The 21,058-nt window shown below is 39.8% G+C and overlaps 1 protein-coding gene across 1 annotated transcript; it reads left to right on the top strand.

The window, feature by feature from the left end:
* Positions 1 to 283: 283 nt before the first annotated feature.
* On the top strand, positions 284 to 21,005 carry Mat89Ba (nucleolar protein 6 Mat89Ba). Its single transcript, XM_074103844.1, has 15 exons — positions 284 to 425; positions 567 to 1,632; positions 2,202 to 2,463; positions 3,057 to 3,272; positions 4,482 to 4,586; positions 4,999 to 5,141; positions 5,975 to 6,163; positions 6,578 to 6,742; positions 7,334 to 7,536; positions 7,793 to 7,890; positions 14,552 to 14,802; positions 16,607 to 16,818; positions 17,797 to 17,976; positions 19,551 to 19,652; positions 20,818 to 21,005. Exons 1-15 carry the CDS (start codon positions 414 to 416, stop codon positions 20,941 to 20,943), a joined length of 3,330 nt encoding a protein of 1,109 aa, XP_073959945.1. The 5' UTR covers positions 284 to 413; the 3' UTR covers positions 20,944 to 21,005.
* The last annotated feature ends 53 nt before the right edge of the window (positions 21,006 to 21,058 follow it).

Genomic DNA, 21,058 nt, shown 5'->3' with positions numbered 1-21,058 from the left:
GACTATGTACTCCATTTATTTTAACATTGGAAACTTAACGGTAAAATTTGCACATGTTTTTAAATGAAACAACGGAACTAGAATTACGGAATTATAAATACAGGAAGGTTTTAATGTTTGCAAGACTGCATTATAATCTAGTCTAATACTAAATGATCTGTGCGTAAAATGGAACGATGGCTTAAAAGATTGCGCCCATGTTGCTATGTTGCTTTAAAAATATTTTTAAAAGTACAATTCGGAACGTGGCCGGCTGTTACTGTCAAAACGACAGTTGTCAATGGCAACTTCGCTCATCGCATGAATGACATTGACATGCGATGCATGTTCGTTCACATTGTTTACATGTGCATAACCTATGTTAATACGTGAACTAGGTTTAAATAAAGTAGAAATAGTAAATAATTGGAACTATGGTGAAAAGGGTAAGTTCCTGAAAATATTATGACTATTTTTTATGTACGTTGTTTCATTTTGAACACCCCTAGAGGAAATACCACGTCATGGGCAAAATGAACGTACAAAATAAGATTTTAGTTTCTGAAAGGCTTTTTTTATATTTTTAGGGGGCAAAAGCCTCTAAGTCAGAAGAGGAAGATTCATCTCAGTTAATAAACGAGAATGAAATCAAGACTTCTGAGCCAGCGAAGAAGCGGCTCAAAGCTAAGAGTTTATACCGCCAACCCACTGTGAATGAGTTAAACAGGCTCCAAGAGACCGAAAACTTGTTCAACTCAAACTTATTCCGTCTACAAATCGAGGAAATACTCGAGGAAGTTAAGTTAAAAGAGAAACATGTAAAAAAAATCCAAACATGGCTTGAAGAGTTGAAAAAGCATCTTCAATCTATCCCTGAGGATGATGAAGAGTATAATTTGTCAGAAAAGACACTTATCAAAAAACTAAAGGTCAAATTACCTGTGAACAACCACTTAGACAGGACAAGATGTACTTTCCAATTCCATAAATTCAAAGACATAGAAATTGTTGGCTCGTACGCTTTAGGCTGTGCTATCAACTCAAAGTTGGTGATAGATGTACAAATAACAGTGCCAGCTGAAACATACACGAAAAACGACTCTTTAAACTACAGGTATCATAAGAAACGGGCTGCATATTTGGCTTATATTGCGAGTCATCTAAAAAAACTTGAAACAATTGAAGAACTAAAATACTCCTGGTTGAATGGTTGTCAAACAAAACCTGTGTTAGATGTAACACCAATTGGTAAACTCGGCAACCATTGTACAGTCCGCATCAACTTGATTTGTGACGCTGAAGCATATAAACTACACCGGTTTAGTCCTGGTCGTAACAATTTGAGGGAGGCATGGTTGCTAGCAAAGGAAAGTGAAAATAACTCTGATGTTGGCCCTCCAACGCCTTATTACAACAGCAGTGTGCTATCAGACCTTACAGCGGCTGTGAATCAGGATTTTTTAAAAGAAGCGCTTAGTAACAGTGAGAATTTGAAGCAGGCAGTGATCTTGCTGAAGATATGGCTTCGGCAGCGCAGGCTGCAAGTTTCAGGGTTTGTGATAGGGCTGCTGGTTGCATATTTGGTGCAGACAAAGAGGATCAACAATATCATGAGCAGTTACCAGATAATAAGGAATGTTTGGATATCATTGAGTAAGTTTTAATTGTAATTTGTTGTGTAGTATATCTATCTATTCATATGTATGTATGTTAACTCTTTTTTGTACAAAAGAATAGACACAAAATACAATTGACAAACTTTGGGATACTTGTACAAAGGCGGACTTATCCCTTTAAGGGATCTACCACTTATATTTGTTGTTATATTTGTTGTATGTGTGGATTGTATGTATAATGTATGTTTAAAATGTAATTATTATAGCTCTAATCTTGCTGTAAATCAACTACCTATGAGTTATCCAAGTTATCACTTTGTGTTAAGTCACAACCTTATTTCTGTCTCAGAAAAAAAACTGATTTTGTTTCAAAGTCAAAGTCAAAGTCAAAATATCTTTATTCAATTGAGGCTGAATGTAATAAAAAAAAACAACCACCGGTTCGGAAAAACCTCTGTTGAGAAGAATCCGGCAAGAAACTCAACGAGGTATATTTTTTTTGAAACAGATTTTTTTAGAACAGTTTAAATGTCAGAGGTTTTGAAGTCTACATCAGGCAACAATACTAATGTTAATAGTATCTAAAGAAAATTCTATTTATTCCAGAAACCTCCGAATGGAATAGCACTGGCATTTCCATTAACAAAGATAGTCCGGTGTCAGAGTACCATGCACACTTCCCAGTAGTATTCCTGGACCGGACTGGCTCGTTCAACATCTGCTATCAGATGACCTCCGGGACTTACGCTGCATTGAAGAGAGAGGCAGCATTGGCTGTGGACATGCTGGACGATGGAACTGTAAACGGGTTTATACCTCTTTTTATGACTCCAGTGACACCATTGATGCAGTACGACTATATTTTAAGGTAATGGATTTATAGTTATGTGTAGGTTATTAGAATATTCATACAACAATAGCAGACTATTTAAAAAACCAATTTAGAAAAGTTAAATAAAACCGCATTAAAATCTGTCTAATCGTTTGAGAGCTGTGACGCCAGAGACGAATAGACATTGACACATTGACTTCAAACCCTCCTTTTACGTCGGGTTATGGAGTTTTATTTGACGTTACATTAAATACAACCTAAGTATATAGCAAATCTCATCCAAATCCGTGCAGCGGTGCTAAATAAAACATGAAGGAATAAGAAACAAAAATTACGTAATTCATAGCTGAAACATATGCAAGTTGAAGTGGCAATGGGTGGGCCACATCGCTCAAAGAACAGATAACCTGATCGTTGGGAGAGAAAAGTCCTTGAGTGGCAACCACAAACCGGAAGACGAAGCGTTGGCAAGCCTCCCACCAGGTGGAATGACGACATCGTGAGACTTGCGTGAAACTGGTGGATGCTAGTGGCGAGTTGTCGTTCATCATGGCGTTCTAAGGGAGAGGCCTTCGTTCAGTAGTGGACGCCTTCTGGCTGATGATGATGAATACTTATTTTGATTCCAGATTCAAAAATTTCCCGAAACTAAAGCAAGTAGTCATAGACAAAGCGCCGATAGAGTCCAAACTAAACTATGGCATAGATGAGTTAGCCCTTGTCACTGGCAGCTTACACCAGGTACTGGCCAAAGGGCTGGGAGCCAGGGCCGATTTGATTTTGGAACTAGTTGATGCAGATTTCTCATGGCCTGTCGGGAAAAGTTATAAAAAAGTTAAGGATGGGTAAGTTTGAGACATGAAGTCTTTTAGATCAGAAGAGGGCAGATTATGTTGTTCAGATGTTAATATTAGTGATGCAAAGTTACATACCTAATGTAACCGTAAGAGCTGTGTGGTGTTGGGCGTTAAGGAAACGTGTAGCTCGGTTAAAGAGTAGTTTATTAATGAGAACTTAAGCCTAAGAGTACATGATATATAAAGGGATGGAGTGGAGGAGTGTGAGTGCACACTACACCTTCCCCCTTAGATAAAAAAAATACATACTGAACTTTAATTATGATATGTATTTTTTTTTTATATACTTCAAATGTAATTTTTTTTTTTACTACAATGCCAAAGTTAAAATATTCAAGAAAAATCAGAGTTCAAATAGGTACTTATTCAAGGAAAAAAAAAAAACAATTTTGAATATTGCAATCAAATTTGACACCATCAAGTTACGTTACCTACACAAAACAAATACCTAACCAAAAACCGGCTGTAAAAAAAAACCTAACGACACAATATATTGGGTTTACTGAGAAATTAATTAAAAAAAAGGAAATGAGGGTTAATTAAATATTTTTAAAATATAGTAAAGTAAACATTATCATATCATCAAGTAAAATAAAAAAGTTAAATAAGGGAATCTGCATGACTGCATTTATATATATTACGATAAAATTGCCAATTATCCACCATATTGTGCGGCAATATGTTTTCTTGTCCAATTTTTTCTTTCTATTCCAATTGCGCTTAACATTATCTGTGTCAGATTTCACTGTAATCCATTTATTTGTTAAATAATGAAGAACTGACAGACATTCTCAACTATACTAGAAAGAAAGAAGAAAAATAAATCGAAAAGAAATATAAATAATAAATAAATAAATATCATGGGACACTTGACCCAATTGACCTAGTCCCAAACTAAGCAAAGCTTGTACTATGGACACTAGGCAATGGATAAACATACTTATATAGATAAATACATACTTAAATACATATTAAACATCCAAGACCCGAGAACAAACATTCGTATTATTCATACAAATATCTGCCCCGGCCGGGATTCGAACCCGGGACCTTAAGCTTCGTAGTCAGGTTCTCTAACCACTCGGCCATCCGGTCGTCTAGAAGAATTTGTTATACCTACATAAATATTACTTTTTGCTATTCCAATTTGTTCTGAATTTAAATATATAAATCACATTCCAGTAAATCTTTTTTTAGGTACAAGGAATCGCTAGCGTTTGGGATTATTCTGAACCCAGAGCGTGCGTTGGATATCGTGGACAAAGGCCCCGCCGCCAATCTGCCCGAAGCTGAGGAGTTTAGGTGAGACTTTCCCTGTCTAGACACCTGCATTAATATCTGCCACAGCAGAGCCAGCAACAGCTCGATTATCTGACACGTCCTGCCGGCACTAGAAATAAGAGTTGTATAAAAATAAAATAAAGTTAAAAATTGAAGAGGGTAGTCATTACAAGAAACTTTTTTTTTTTGCATCGTTTTTTGATTTCTAGGCGTTGTTATTCGTTACTAGACGGAAAAGGTGACAGCCTTGCTAGGGGCTAGTTGATTCGTTATGACGAGTACTTTGGTATCCAGGGGCAAAAAATATAGTCAGCAAAAAAGCTTGTATTAAATTTTTAACAAAACTGTCTTTAAAATATTGTATGGAGGTACGGAACCCTTCATGTACGAGTCCGACTCGCATTTGACCAATTTTTGGAAACATTGTCACCAGGGCCTTCTGGGGCGACAAGTCGGAGCTCCGTCGTTTCCAGGACGGCTCCATAACGGAGACCTGCGTGTGGGAGGGAGACTCGCTCGCAGAGAGACGCACGATCGCCAGACAGATCGTTGACTACTTGATCCAGCTGAAATATGGTGAGTTAGGGGCACACCTCTCGGCTTTAAACGATAGAACCTAGCCAACCTAAAAAATAGTCAAATAGACATGGATAATTCACGTCTTAAATCGGGTTAAGTTCGACATGTTTCGGTCTAATTCGTAACTTTTCCTCCCGGAGCGCCTGCTGGTTCGCTTTTTTTTCTCCAAATGTTTTTGTCCCACTATGGTTTTTTACTGTAGCTTATTTTCAAAATCGCGTTTTTTTCCCAATTTTAATCGACACAGAAACATTGTCGAAGAATCTCCGCTGACGCGGAGCTCCTAGTTTTGTGTGGTTTTAGCTTAGCCCTTAGGGCCGATGCAAACTTAACTTAAAATGCGAAAAATGTGTCATTGCTGTTATAAATAAATTATTTTCTTTCTTTCTTTCAAAAAACACGATTGTGAAAATAAGCTTCAGCAGTAAAGGGATCATTCAACTAATTATTAGCACCGTAGGGGGGTGGGGGGTCTTTGCTTTGTTTATTTTTGATGATATTGAGGCCGGGGGGGGGGGGGTCTAGATGGTGCTTAAGTCAGCAATATTTACTTATTATGTCTTGTTTTGTTTTGTAAATGTAGGTTTTAACTAAATATGGCTACCCAACTTGCAACAAATTCACATAAATAACAATAGAGGGGAGGGGGTAGGGTTTTGCTGACTCGCTGACAAGGGGGAGGGAGGGGGGGCTTTAAAATGACTATAATTCTGCTTACGTAATACTTTAATGACCCCAAAGACGCACGTTGGGAAAAAATGCCCCAGTCGGTAATAATAAAAAAAAAATTAAAACTACCACTATTATTATAACTGACCATTTATTTCTAGACATACCACCCACCGACCTATTCCACGTGCTAGACCAACTCGCGTCTCTGACAACGCGCAAACGTTTCACGCGCGAGACGCGCTGCGAAAGCGAGGAGAGTGCGCTAGCCGCCCTGAGGGCGTGCGACGAGCTGCGGACCGATCTGAGAGGGCTCACGCAGCTGCCGCTAGATGTCAGCGCTGTCTACGGTAAGTGCGACACCATATGGACCTCTTATAAGATCTGCTACTGTAAAATGGACCCTGTTCATTTCACACAAGGTTTACTGGCCTAAGTACCAAACAAATAAAAATTAAAAATTACAAAACTACACAGGTACTAAAATTAAAACTGACAAGTCTATCTATACAGCGTGAGACGTAGTGCGAGAGCGAGAGTGCGCTTGCCGAGCTGAGGGCGTTACACGGCTGCCGCTTTATAATATACGGACCCTTTATGCTGCTGTAAAATGGACCCTAACTGTTATAAATCATAAACAAAATAAAAAAAACTGATATTATTTTTGATCAGAACCCTTATCCTTACCAAAATGTATTATAATTTATAAAAAGCATAAATCTTGCAAGTAAAAGTTTATTTAAAGACATATTTTTGTTCACCAGGTACATCGCCAGTATTCAGTTACAGCGAGCCGTTTCCACCGTTGCCTGCCGGCCCGCACAAGCCGTGGCGGCGCGGCGGCACCTGCCTCATTAAGGACATAGAAAAGGACGGCGTCGCAACCCTGCCTGAGTATACGCCCGTTTGCGAGACCGTTATTGAGTTAGGTGAGTGAATTTGGTGATATGGACCCATAGGATATGGATGGACTCTTCACAACCACACATGTTTGACAATGAGGTTATTTAATGTCCTGTACGGTTCTTCATATAATATGTATGTCTTCAAGCAAAATCCCTTGCGCTTCCGCTTAAATCAATGAATTTTACATAGATCTAACTGTAACCAAAATCATAGAAAATGCTAATGCGTTTAATATAAGGTTTAATTTTCAAAGCAACGAGTATGACTGTAGTTTAGCAAAACAAATTACGTAAAGAGCAGGTCTGGCGATTTGTGACACACCAACAAAATAATTGCAATTTTTATATGCCAATATGTATGAAAATGGAAGGTGTGTCCCTAACTGACTGCGTTCTCGTTCGTTGTCTTGCACGTGCATCGGGAGCAAATGGTGCTCCTATTATTATTTGAGTTGAACTAATGTAATATAGACCTTATATATTAATATAGACCACCAGTAATATGGACCTACTATAAAACAACTCATATAAAATACGCCGTTATAATGTATATTCCTGCAATATGGACTTCAATCTACTTATAAAATGGACCTGTTCAATTTTTTTTCTCAACAGGACACAGCGGCAAATGGCCTGGCGAGCTCGAAGCCTTCCGCTGTCTGAAGGCAGCTTTTCACCTCCAAATCGCCGACCGCCTAAACAAGCAGTTCAACTTGCCCACTCAAGCGTACGCCACGCATATAGACGTGCTCAAAAATGGCCTCGTGTTCCGTCTGGTCATCGCTCATCCTAAGGAAATCACGCTGTTAAGGAGAGAGGTAAGTTATAAGGTTAAAATGGACCGGAGCACTTAAGCCATTTTAGTTTTGGAATGCTATACTTTCTTTATCAATAATTTACAAATAATGGAATAGAATAATAGATGTTTAAAATAGATAGTCTAAAATTATAATGGTATCAGCAATGTTTGTGTTTTAATTTGCTTTGACACACTACAAGGTAAGTAAAAAAAAAAAAAAAAGTTATAGTAGTGTAAAGCGCGTTTTTAGTTGTTTTAACTATTTCTTTTTTCAGGTTGAGAACGGAGTAGTGAAGTTCAAAGAGAGTGAAGAAAGTATAAAGTTGCAGTGCGATACTGTGCTGATGCCGCGTTTGCGGGGAGCTTTGCATGGGTATGCATAATAGTCTATCTATAATTGACATTATTTACATTGCTTAAACAATACGAGGAACCTTGTTTCTGATTGACAATATCGTCGCTCGGCAGGCAAAAGTACTAAAGCGACACTTTGGGCTAAAATGAGTTATGCATATCACCAGAATCAGCGAATTTTTCTGCATCGAACTGTCTAGGTTTCAAAGCGATTGGAGCATAATTTAACTTTTTTTTGGCGCTTTAGTCTTTCAAAAAACGCTTAAATTTGGGAAGCAAATTACTTAATGCAGCATCACTTTCATTATTTTCATTTTAGTACTGTTACCTTTTTGCCATTTTTCGATTTACTGTCGTTCAGTCTTTTGCCATTTTTCTAGTTTGCAAATGTTGGACGTTTAGTATTTTGTGCAAAAAAAAAGAAAATACCTTTGTCACTTCAGTAATTATGCCCTCCCCGAGTTGAAGTTTTATACACCTTTAGTCGTTTGGTTGTATTGATAAGAATTAATTTATAAGAATTTAGCTATTTGTTCTTAAAAACTAAAACATACGTTTGGCATTTTAGCCATTTTAACATATAAAAAAGCATACATTCAAACAGGATTAGTAAAAAAACTTCACGAAATATTATAGATTTGGTGAAATTAGTCATTACTCTTGACCTTTATCGTGTATTAAAAAAGTGTTTAGTATTATATACGTAGTAAAATATCATTGCAATTCGATGTTTGGTATATAGAAACATCATATTTTCTTAAGATTTATAACTTTATTTATAAATTATAATGATTATTATTCCTTAAAACTTTAAGTTCTTTTTATGTTGCCAAAGGATAAAAGAAAATAGTATGTATGTATATAAACTCTTAATTGTACAAAATAAAAGAAACACAACACAATTGACAAACTTTGAGATACTTGTACAAAGGCGGACTTATCTCTTTAAGGGATCTCTCCCAGGCAACCCTCAATAGTAAATCTATTTCAAAATTTTGTAGTTATAATTTTATCGCTACGGTTCTGTTTGCATCGAATAAAGATGATGTTCGGCCCTAAGTATTTGAAATTTAGAGTTAGAAGTTTTAATTTATTTTTATTAATGTTACATAAATAGCTTAAGTTTAGTCCAGAAGGCCCCCTCGAGTTGTCCCTGGCGCAAAGGTAGCCATCAAACTGGCCGCATTACCACGTTTAATGGCGATAGACAATCTTTGCACCAGGGAACGAATCCGCGCGGGCGTGAGCGTGAGACCCCCTTTCCGTAATACGACGTCCCACTTCCCGAATGTAAACAATCGCCTCAAACGCAAGAGGAACAAAATAATAGTGCCGATTAATTCTGCCGTTTTTTGACCGCAAAATCCACCGCGGATTGCCGCGGACTATTCAGCTGAGGTGCGAGGCGGCGAAAGTACTAACGCACGTAACGTCCGACAGCAAACACTTCCCGTTCTGCCATGGCACTAAAGTTAAGCCATCTGGCCTTTTGCTGTCGGTTCGACAGAGGACCGGAGGCTCCAGAACGCAGAGGATGTTGGCGGATATTAAAGCCCTCTTCAGTATGTCAAAGAGAGCGTAGTAGCGCGGAAATTTTCCTGAACACCGACAAGAACTCAACGCGTGAAATGGCCAGGGTGCGTACCGGTGGCTAGGTATAACAACTTTAGATATATTATTGGTAGATATAACTTTCAGTGGGTATAATGAATTATTGGTATAATCTGGAATACGTAATACTATTATAATAATAATGTGTTATGCCAAAAAAGTAGGTTAGGTTAGAACTGCGACCCTATCAAGAAACGAAACTGCCTGAAAACTAGGTTAGGTTAGAATTGCAACTCCAACGATTTCATAAAGAAAACTAAATTATATCTACACATTATACTACTAAATACTTATAGCATTATATTGTGAAATTATGTGTTATTTGTTATACCGATCATCTCTTAAGCTCTGATGGCCATTTGCTTCCACCATGGAGCCGCAGATGCATTTATGAGGCACACAAACATCGCAGCCCAGGCGGAGAGCTACTGCCACCCACAATGGGTCGTTGTCCAGAAGTATTTCCAAATAAGGAGCAAGCAAAGCCCATAACCACGCTCCCGCTTTGATTTTTGATACCGACTTCAGCCTGGCTAAATCCACCCTAGTGGCACACCCACCCACAAGTGCCAGTGCGTCTCTAGCCCCCACGTCATCCCAAACTCGTTATATCAGCGGAGCCCGAGGCAGCGACGCTATTAGGTGTCGAGCCGTCCACCTCGCCAGTCACCATGCACAAACGGAATGGTAACCCGATGGGGGTTTCATGAGAATTTTTAATTTTAAGAGACAAGGCCACTATAATAACTCCATGTGCTGATGCGAGGAAGACTGGCAAGCCCACATTCTCCACACGCCGCAAACTGAGACCAAACTTGAACATGGGACTTGGTTGAATTTAGTAGTGACGGGCAGGCTTCCTCCAGGTCGCATTCTGTCCTTAAGACTATAGAGTCCAAAGTATATGAGGCCGGTGTGTGGGGGGCCGTTCGCCTGATGACTCGGTAGCACCTCCGGGTCTTGAGACGCTTGTGTTCGAAGCATCCTCCCGCGTCCCGCACGCTAAATTTCCCTCGGGAGCCGGATCGGTCCATTCAAGCCTTGCCGGTAAACTTGGAGGATGTGGTGCGAGCACTAAGGTCATTCCATAATGGGTCAGCCGTGGGCTTAGACGGAATTCGACCAGCTCATTTTCAGCTGGGTTTTGGAACACTGAGGTCACGATCCACAACACGCACTTTCGTCACGGAACCCGGAAATCCAGACTGTGTCGTCTTGAAGTAGGATCTCAAGAACGCGTCCAATACTGGCGAGAGGGATGTTCTGTTCGGCGAAGTGAAAAAATACATTCCCACCCTGTACCTTTTTTACACCAGGTCTATCATTCTCCTTCTAACCTTGTCTACGGCGATTCTCAAATTCTTTCGCAGGTGGGTGCGCAGTAGGGAGATCAGCTTGGACCGCTTACCTTCAGTCTTACTATTCATGAAGCACTGTCGTCTCGAAAATCACCTCTTAATATTTGGTATTTACTCGTAGATGATGGCACCTAAGGAGCCTAAGGTCGTAAAGCAGGACTTGGTTTTCCTTATCCCCCCCCCTTGAGAGGTATAGGACTGAAGGCGAATATGGGACAGATTTAACCCCGCCTGTTCTCCTTCTTTAACTTCTTTAAGGTCTTTCTTCCTGGTCTCAAAGGGCTTTTTACACTAGACCTTTACCCTCTTGGGTTCTTCTATTTTCCAAGAGGCCATTTCTAGTGCACTAGGACCAGGAAGCATCTATTTTGCTCGCCCAGGAACGTTTGAAGAGTATTAATACCCATCTCATCTTGACTCTGTTACGAATGTGTTTCGCAGTTCCAAAAATAACCTATTTTTTGAAAACCACTCCAATGGTTGTGTTCGGGTAAAACTTCTTCTTTTGACGTCACGTTGAGAGATACAAAGGAGACTGTATAGAACGTGTCCCTTGCGGATGAGCAATGGGTCCAAGCGTCCTTGCCCATATGTAACGGTGGTCTCGGTTTGCGGCGTACGGCGGATGTGGGCTTGCCAGCGTTCCTCGGATCGGCACATGGATTTGGTGGCCTTATCTCTTAAATTTTTAAATCTCATAAAGGTTACCATTACCATTTCGTATGTGGATGATGCACTGGCGAGCCGAATGAGACTGGCGTCACTGCACGGGGCTCCGCAGATACAATGAGTTTGGGATGACGAGGGGGCTAGGGACGCTCTAGCACGGCCTGTGGGTGTAACCACTGGGTGGGTTTGGCCAGGCTGAAGTCGGCATCAAAAGTCAAAGCGGGAACGTGGTTATAGGCATTGCCTGTTCCTTATTTGGGAACAGTTTTGGACAACGACTCATTGCGGGTGGCAGTAGCTCTCCGCCTGGGCTGCGATGTTTGTGTGCCTCATAACTGCAGCTGCGGCTCCATGGTGGAACCGAATGGCCATCAGGGTGTGTTATGACCAGTATAACAACTTTAGATATACTTTCACTAGAATAAAAGATATTTGGCATAAATACCAGTAATTCATTATACCCCACTGAACGTTATATCGAACATAGGTTATATCACATATATTATACCATCAATCAGGCCTACGCGTCTGTTCCAGACGAATTTTGGCGTGTTGCCTGTGCACAACGTCTTTGGTGGCTGACTAGACCGATGCGAGAGCGACATGTCCGTCCACATCTCTGACAAGCGAAGTCTGCGGATGTTGGTGCAGAACGGCCTTGGTGTCGTTTCTGTCTCTTTTCAATAAGTGCATTGAGCCAGGCAAGCCTTCATCGCAATACTTGCGGCCCTCCAACACACGTCTGCACCAATCAGTGCATTTTTCCGCAAGCTTTTCTCAGTCTAGGTGGTCAATTTTGAAGACGGCCATATCTCACTTAGCGCAGTCCTTAAATCTCAGCAAAGGTCTCACGACGTTTCATTTGGCATTATACCATATTACTGTTAGGGGCTGTTTCACCATCCATTGATTAGCGTTAACCGACGGTTAAATGTGATGCCGTCTCCGTCTATTGAGTCTATTCGAACAAAACAAATAGAGACGGCATCACACCTAACCACCAGTTAACAGTAATCAATGGATGGTGAAACAGCCCCTTAGTATATTAATAGTTTGGTACAACAAGTACAACAAGTCCATGATACCGGAATAGTTAGATCATGAGAATATAACAAATGTTGTTGTACCAATAGTGCATTATATTTCTTAATCGTTATATAGACCAATAATATATCTAAAGTTGCTATAGCAACCATGACGCATGAGTTTGTTATTCAGGTTTCTTACTTATTAGGTACTAATAAGTACTATAATGTTGAATGAATGATTTATTTGCATAACATAGAAAAAAAAAGTTCTGAAGTTTTAGTTGAAATGCTAATTAAAGTTATTACCTACAGAATAAATTAAGGTATTTTACGTATTATTTCATCCTTAAACCTAAGCGTATGCTGTGTATATACACCAAAAATAGTAGGACATGATAATGATCAAAATAGCTCAAAAAATAATAGTGAAAAAAACCTTAATTGCATTTTGTTAGAAATCAGATGGTGCCTTTGTGATTAATTACCTTATAATATTAACAAAAGTCTAGTGTTAGTAACAGTTAACGTTAAGTTATTGAAATTTTAGCATAGATGATTAATATTTATTATAATTAATTAATATTATTTATATAATTTCTGTTCAGTAGGTACTTTGGAATATTTTTTCCCTTGCAATTTGGTAAATCAGCATTATGAACAGTTTGATAAGAAATAAAATGTGTGTTGTTAGTAAAAACATGCTAAATTTATTGAGACGTAAAATCACATAAGTTAATTTGAAATATGACGTTTGAAGTCAATTTTTACGTTTAGTCTTTTTGCCTGATTGCATTTGCTCGATGACTAGGGGACAATTTACTAAAGCGACACTTATCTCCTAAACCAGTAGATTTTGCTATGAATTATTAAAACCTTATTATAGTCTATTAAATTATGTGTCATATATTCCTAGAAATTTTAAAATTGGTTGTCTGGTTAAAAAGTTATGATTTTTTTTTGTAAAAAAAAAACTTTAAATCGCTCTCCTGTAAAGTTGACGAAGTGTCGCTTTAGTACTTTTGCCTGCCGAGCGACGATATGTATTATTTCTAACTAAATTGAATACTTTATTGAATCGGCGTTACTTTGCGGAGGTCCATATTAATGAATTAAAACAATAACTTTGCTCACCCGCGACCTTGACCTAAACTTTAAGGTCGCGGGTGAGCAAAGTCATAGTTTTAGTTCATTTAAATGTTTATACCTTTAAACGAGCAACTCTTTTAAAAAAAATTAAATGAAAAATGAAAATGAAAAGATTTATTCGGGACACACGCATATAAATAATAGATACAGAACAAAAACATAATAATAATAAAGTGAAATAAAATAAAATGAGAATACAAAATACAAAAAAAATGACAATAATTAAAAAAAATACTTATATAAATATAAATTTATGTGTCCGAAATGGTCCCGCCTCAGCATAAAATGCGGACTCCTTTAGTGGAGCCAGCGCTGGTCTTCCGGCGAGACCATTTTAGACGGTCACCGTGTCGTGTCGTGCAACACAGCCCTACGCGTTACGCTGAACGCAGCCGTTGTGCCCGAGTCGGGCAGCGCCGTCTGGCGGCGAACAGCCGACTCAAATATACAACTAACCAAAGAGAATAATAACCACTATTACGTCAACCAATTATCCAATTATGCTTTTATATAAACATATATGTATATTTTTCGGGGATCTCGGAAACGGTTCCAATGTAGGAGTTTTTGGGGGTGAAAAATTGATCTAGCTTGGTCTTATCTCTAGGGAAACGCTTGTTATCGAGTTTTAATTGAGCGAAGCTCCGTTTTTGAGATATTGGACTTTGAAGTGGCAATGTCTGGGGGTTTACCAATTTTTTGTTGGTTAGGTTATAAAAAAACTCGTACCTCAGATTAGATAATTTTTCTTAGTGAACCTTATGAACATTGTGACAAGATTCAATTTTGTTGACATATTGATTTTAGATACGAGATTTTTTTCAAAGTAGGGACGATATGATTAGTTGCATTCGATTTTGTTTTCCAGCCTCCACCAACGGCACCCGTCGTTCGGGCCAGCTGTCTCGCTCTTCAAGCGCTGGCTCTCTTCGCACTTGCTCGGCCCCCACTTCCCCCCCTCCGCGGCGGAGCTGGTCGCGGCGCGCGTGTACACACACACACACCCGCACGGCGCACCCACACAGCCGCAGCTCGGGTTCCTGCGGACGCTCCGCGGCCTGAGCGACACGGATTGGGCCAGGGAGATGGTCGTGCTGGACTTTAATGGCGATATGAAACGTGAGTTTTTAACTGATTCCTTAAAAAAAAAATTGCTCAGATGTTGTACAATGAGGGCTACCGTTTTAGCGCTCACCAGTTGGCGCCACTGTAGACAAAGGTCCTGCCTGTGATGTATAGTGGTTAGTTTGTTATTACGGGCGTGGCAAACAAAATTTACATTTAAATCATATTTAATACTTTAAAACCGTACCATAAAAATATCGAGCATGCAACAGTGTTACGTAGTCCCGTTTAATTCGGAAAAAGGGAGGACAAAGGTTTTCCGAAAGACAAAACTGTCTCAAAACACAGACATCCCGGCCGGGGCAGATATTTGTGTGAATAACACGAATGTTTGTTCTCGGGTCTTGGATGTTTAATTTATATTTAAGTATGTATTTATCTATATAAGTATGTTTATCCGTTGCCTAGTAACCATAGTACAAGCTTTGCTTAGTTTGGGACTAGGTCAATTGGTGTCAAATGTCCCATGATATTTATTTATTTATTTATTTATTCATTGCCCCGTAACGCATATTTGCCATAATTAATTTCAGGTATTGCAAAATATTCACAAAATTTTTCTAATTATAAATAAACCCGCGTAGCTCACCCAAAAACTATGTTTTTTCATATTTCGGAGACCTCTCGTTACACTAGCGCCTCAAGCGGCAAATTCATACGCGATAGCTCTCATTACATGGTTATAGATTGTCAGTATTTGAAAGATACACCCGGCAAGGAAATTACAATAAACGTATATCTACACAGTGTTGTTCTTGATTTCTGTTAACTTCGACGAACGGCTAGTTCATTGGTAGAAACTACCTGGTAATTAAGTTATTGGCCAAATTGATATTTTTTTTTCTAAATAATATAACTTTTTGCTAAAGGTCAAACTGTAAAAATCGCAAACTTGACGGGTGGCATTCATGTGAGATATAAAAAGAGACATCACTTTTTAACCTTCTTATACTAAATATGTGTGAATTAAAAACACTTTAGTAAGACTTTAAACAAACGCCGTAAATTAAGACTTTGAACAGTTTTACTGCTCGTAAATTAATTAACTAAAAGACACTCTTTGCTCACCCGCGACCTTAACATCGGTGCGGAGGTCCATATCAATTCTGAGCAAAGAAATTCTTTTAGTTCATTAATATGGACCTCCGCAAAGTAACGCCTGATTCAATAAATTAATTGTCTTAATTCTTGATTATCTTATAAACATTTAAGACTATTTTCATCACACTTGCTCGTAAACAGTGTCGTAACATGCAGGCTACCTTGGTTGCAACCCCCCAAATAAAACCCTCGACCTTAATGTGCTTGTCATGAAGCGCGTGGTCGGTAAATGAGTCATTGCCCGTACTTATTTTCTTGTCATGAAGCCCAAGGTCGGTCAATGAGTATGATACTGCATGGCGTGCTGCAGCGCGGCGCGCGCAGGTCGGGCACATGCTGCGTGGGGTGGGGCGGGGCGGAGGCTGGCGCTGCCAAGAGCGTAGTCAGCGGTATCGGCAATTTTTGGAAAAATCTTAGTTTATCTTTTACAAATATACAATTTTACTCGCAAATGTGATGAAAAACATTGTATGTCGCACGGGCGGTACTAGAATTACGAACATCGACTCATTAAAGCCCTCAGTCTTCGACTTCGGGCTTCTAATAGACTCTCGTTCGTAATCCCTTGTTTATCGCCCTTAAGACACAATGTACTATTACTTAGTGACTTGGAGAAATTCCCTTCCTTTGACCTGTTGTATGTTCCCTTTAAATTAAGCACGGTGAAGAGTAATCAACTTCAAAACGTTCTTTTTAGGCGAAGAAATTCTCAAGCTGGAATCAAAGTTCGCTTCCCGAGAGGCCTCCGCTCCGTACATGCACATAGTGACGTCATACGACGGAGGTCTGCCGGGCGTGTGGACGGCGCCGCTGCTGCGGCAAACGGTGCTGCGGGCCCAGGCGCTGGCGAGAAACACCCTCAAGTATATGGAGGACAGTCTGGTCGAGGGGATGGTGGATAATGTGCTGGTGAGTTATTGTACAGTCATCTGCCACAACGGAGCGTGCAAAAATATCTGATAGAAATACAGAATAGTAGAGTTATATCGGATATTTTTTATTTTTTTATTTTTGCACGCTTTTTTGTGTGAAATATTGGTCCCGGTGACTTTACATACCGACGAAGCAACAGTGGGGTTATGGAATAGAAAAAAAAACCGGTCAAGTGCGAGTCGGACTCGTGCGTGAAGGGTTCCGTAAAAGTTTATCTTAAAATTCTTCTAATATTTTAGAGGGGGGGGGGGGGAGGCGGCTCGATTTTAATGAAAATTTGCACTTTAAAGTTGAATATTTTGCAAACAAATCACTGAATCGAAAAATCGTCTTAACAAAGCTTTAACAAACCTTTAATGGTGGCTGTAGAACCACCGAATGCTACTCGAAGTAAGTATCATATTCTGACAACGAAATTGATGTAACTATGCTCAGAAGTTATTTGTGGTCAAAAATTATCTTATTTTTTTTATATTTCTAAATCTGTCAGTAACCATTTTAAATTGCCTACATTTAGAATAGGGGGTAAACGAGCAAACGGGTCGCCTGATGGTAAGTTACCGTCGCCCATGGACATCTGCAGCACCAGAAGAGTCGCAAGTGCGTTAGTGCTTTGTGATGGAACTCTTCTAACACTGGATATTCATAGATATCCTCGATGTGGCTCTGACTCACATTTAGCTGAGTTTTTTTTCAATTTAAACCACCACCACCACCATTTTAACTGTTTTTAATAAATTATTATTGTATTAGTTATTTATTAGTTTGTGACAATAAAGATAATAAATGTTAAATTTGAACTATAAATAAATAAATACATACTTAAAAAGAATTTAAACCATAATTATAATTATTATTTTTTAATTTGTATGGACCTGGTCTGAAAATAAAATTATTATTATTATTATTATTATTATTATTATAACCTTTAAAATGATTGTTTTCATTCGACAGAGTGCTTTCGTCCCGTCCTACGCCGGCTACGACGTGTTAATCCATCTCCAGCCGTCCCTGAGCCCGTACCGCTGCGAGCGCGTGGACGTCCGCCCAGAGCGGCGCGCCGTGCCGCCCGCCGGGGACGTCATCCCCGTCGTCGGGTTCAATCCCGTCCAGAACTACTTGGACGAGCTACAGGTATCAGCCCTTATAGTCATCATCATCGTCATCATTATATTGTAAGATGATAATTAATAGGAACGCATCGGTGCGAAAGAGACAGAATGCGTGAGTTTAATTGATGTAAGACACAGAGGTATGCACAGTGAGCTTGAGCGATGAATGAAAGGGAAGATTAGTTTATTATAGGAGTAACGTAGTGTGTAGGAAAGAGACGGATGATATTGAAAATAAAGCATTATGGCGGATCCCGTGTTTGATTCCTTACAATATATTGTCTATTGTCTTGATTTTGTTCCCAAATTCGCCAACCAGTTACATACGAAAAAGGTTAGAAATACATTTCATGTGTGTTGAATTTTCAAACTTATTCCTTGTTAAGTAGGTTTAAAATGGCCTAAGAAGAAAATTGCGTATTCAACACTTCTCTATTTCATAATCTGAGTGTCGGGCGGTTGTAAAGTTCGTAAAAAACGTTATGCTCGCCATTATTGTGTCAGTGTATTTTATAGTCTATTGTGTAAAGAAATAGAGTCGATAATCTATTTTAACTATCCAAGGCGTTTATAATCTGCTTTTACTACGACCTTACCTTAATGTGGTTAAAAATTAGTTAATTTGAAGTGGATTGCCTCACTTCAAAATGTTCCAACCAATAATGCTTAAAGTTATGAGTTAAAAACGTGATTTTCACTCATAAGATTCCGATTCCACCAAAGATGTGCAAGGATATGTTAGCATGGCAGGATCGCGTTTTTCATGAGCCAATAGAAACGCCGTGGTGGCCTAGTGGTTTGACCTATCGCCTCTCAAGCAGAGGGTCGTGGGTTCAAACCCCGGCTCGCACCTCTGAGTTTTTCCAAATTCATGTGCGGAATTACATTTGAAATTTACCACGAGCTTTGCGGTGAAGGGAAACGTCGTGAGGAAACCTGCACAAACCTGCGAAGCAATTCAATGGTGCGTGTGAAGTTTTCAATCCGCACTGGGCCCGCGTGGGAACTAGGGCCCAAGCCCTCTGGTTCTGAGAGGCCTGTGCCCAGCAGTGGGACGAATATAGGCTGGGATGGATGGATGGATAAAAACGCTGCATTTACCTCGCCTCGTACCGCTCAGCGGGTTCTACTAGAGATGTGCTGTGCGTGGATAGGGCAAATAAATCGTTGCTATTGGTTGATGTCATTTCTCGCAACACATTCTCGCAGATCTTTGGTGGAACTGCAGCCTAACTGTTACCACAGTCATGACTTATCTGTACCGCTAATAATAATTACATCGACGCTCGTGGCTTTTAGCGCCTTTTATAAATTTTGAAAAAAAAAACTAGCCAACATCCAGCACAAATACACACTTTACAAGTATGACAAGAGAAAACTAAACTTTTAAACATGAAACTACCGTGAGACTCAATAACGGATAACTCACGTCTTAAACCGAGTTTAGCTCGACATGTTTCGGGCTATTTCGTAGCCCTTCCTCTTAGGAACACGCACACTACGCGCCACCGCTCAGCTTGTCGAGCTAAACTCGGTTTAAGACGTGAGTTATCCGTTATAATATCATTTAATAGAAAACTAAACTGTTTATTTCAGAGTGCCTTCAGCGAGTTTGCCCTGTTCTTCCACGACACGTACGGCGGGGAAGTGATCGCCGTGCTCTGGAAACCTGATATAAGCTCCGACAAAGAATTTCAGGTAATACTGTCACTTTATACTGTCATTACATTTGAAATTTTCCACGAGCTTTGCGGTAAAGGAAAACATCGTGAGGAAACCTGCACAAATCTGCGAAGCCATTCAATGGTGTGTGTGAAGTTCCCAATCCGCACTGGCCCGCGTGGGAACTATGGTCCAAGCCCTCATGTTCTGAGAGGAGGCCTGTGCCCAGCAGTGGGACTTATATAGGCTGGGATGATGATGATGATGTTGATGACTGTCACTTTAACAGAAAGTCAGCACAGAAAGGACAGAGCGTCATTTTTGCAGGTGGTAGGACCTTGTGCAAGGTCCGCCCGCATTGCTACCACCATCTTGCTCGCTAATCCAGCCATGAAGCAGCAGTTCTTGCACTGTTGTGTTTCGGCGTGGAGAGTAAGACAGCCGGTGAAATTACTGGCACTTGAGGTATCCCATCTTAGGCCTCTAGGTTGGCAACGCATCTGCAATACCCCTGGTGTTGCAGATGTTTATGGGCGGTGGTGATCTCTTACCATCAGGAGACCCACTTGCTCGTTTTCGTAATAAAAAAAACTAACTTTGTACAGCAATGGGCTGTGGCATCGTTTATCTGCCAACTCTAGAGAGAAAATTCAAGAGTTTTTTTTTATTTCAAATTTAATCTTTATTGTGTTTGACAAACCGAGATGTGAAAGATTATTTTAATTATCTGAAAAACGTCGAAGATGCTTTAAATTGTCGATTAGACAGAGAGATGCATCATAGGCTGTGACATCGTTATGTTATGGCGATACTGTTTAATATGAGAGTGAGAGGAATGGTACGATACGAACTTCCCTCCCTCTCCCTCTCCCTCTCCCTCTCCCTCTGCAACCACTTACTTGTTTTTCTTGATTCGTACGTTCGGGCAGGCTAAGGTGCAACCGGTTACATATTTTATATGGTTTTTATACAGAATGAAAACTTTCCGAACTTACGATAGCTACGTCTATGTAACATGTGTGTTCGTGCAGCTCCTCCGCCTCCACACTGTAAGAACACAGATAAATCACACAAACCTACGTTATACCATCACCACATAACAGTGACGCGTTTCAAACTCAACCAGAGGTCATCTTGAACACGACCGTTTACCATGCTGCCAGATGTAGGCCTGATTCAATAAATTACTTAATCTCCTCAGGTGTCAAACGCGAGCGCGCTTCGCCCCCTCCCGGGCGGCCAGTACAGAGTGGACACGGCGGCCATTGTGGAGGACTTCAAGCTGATGGGGGAGGGGCTCGTTGCTCGCGTCACTGTTAACACCTGAGTCATAATAAATATACTGATTAAATTAATAATTTAGTTTCCTTTTGTCCCGAACAATCTAGGCAGATAACGATTTGAGATACAAAAATAATATAACCTAAATGGTATTAAATCTA

This window comes from Choristoneura fumiferana, chromosome 21, assembly GCF_025370935.1.
Source record: "Choristoneura fumiferana chromosome 21, NRCan_CFum_1, whole genome shotgun sequence".
Taxonomy (NCBI): domain Eukaryota; kingdom Metazoa; phylum Arthropoda; class Insecta; order Lepidoptera; family Tortricidae; genus Choristoneura; species Choristoneura fumiferana.
Note: the sequence above shows the minus strand (reverse complement) of the source record. Positions and strands in the feature narration are given on the sequence as shown.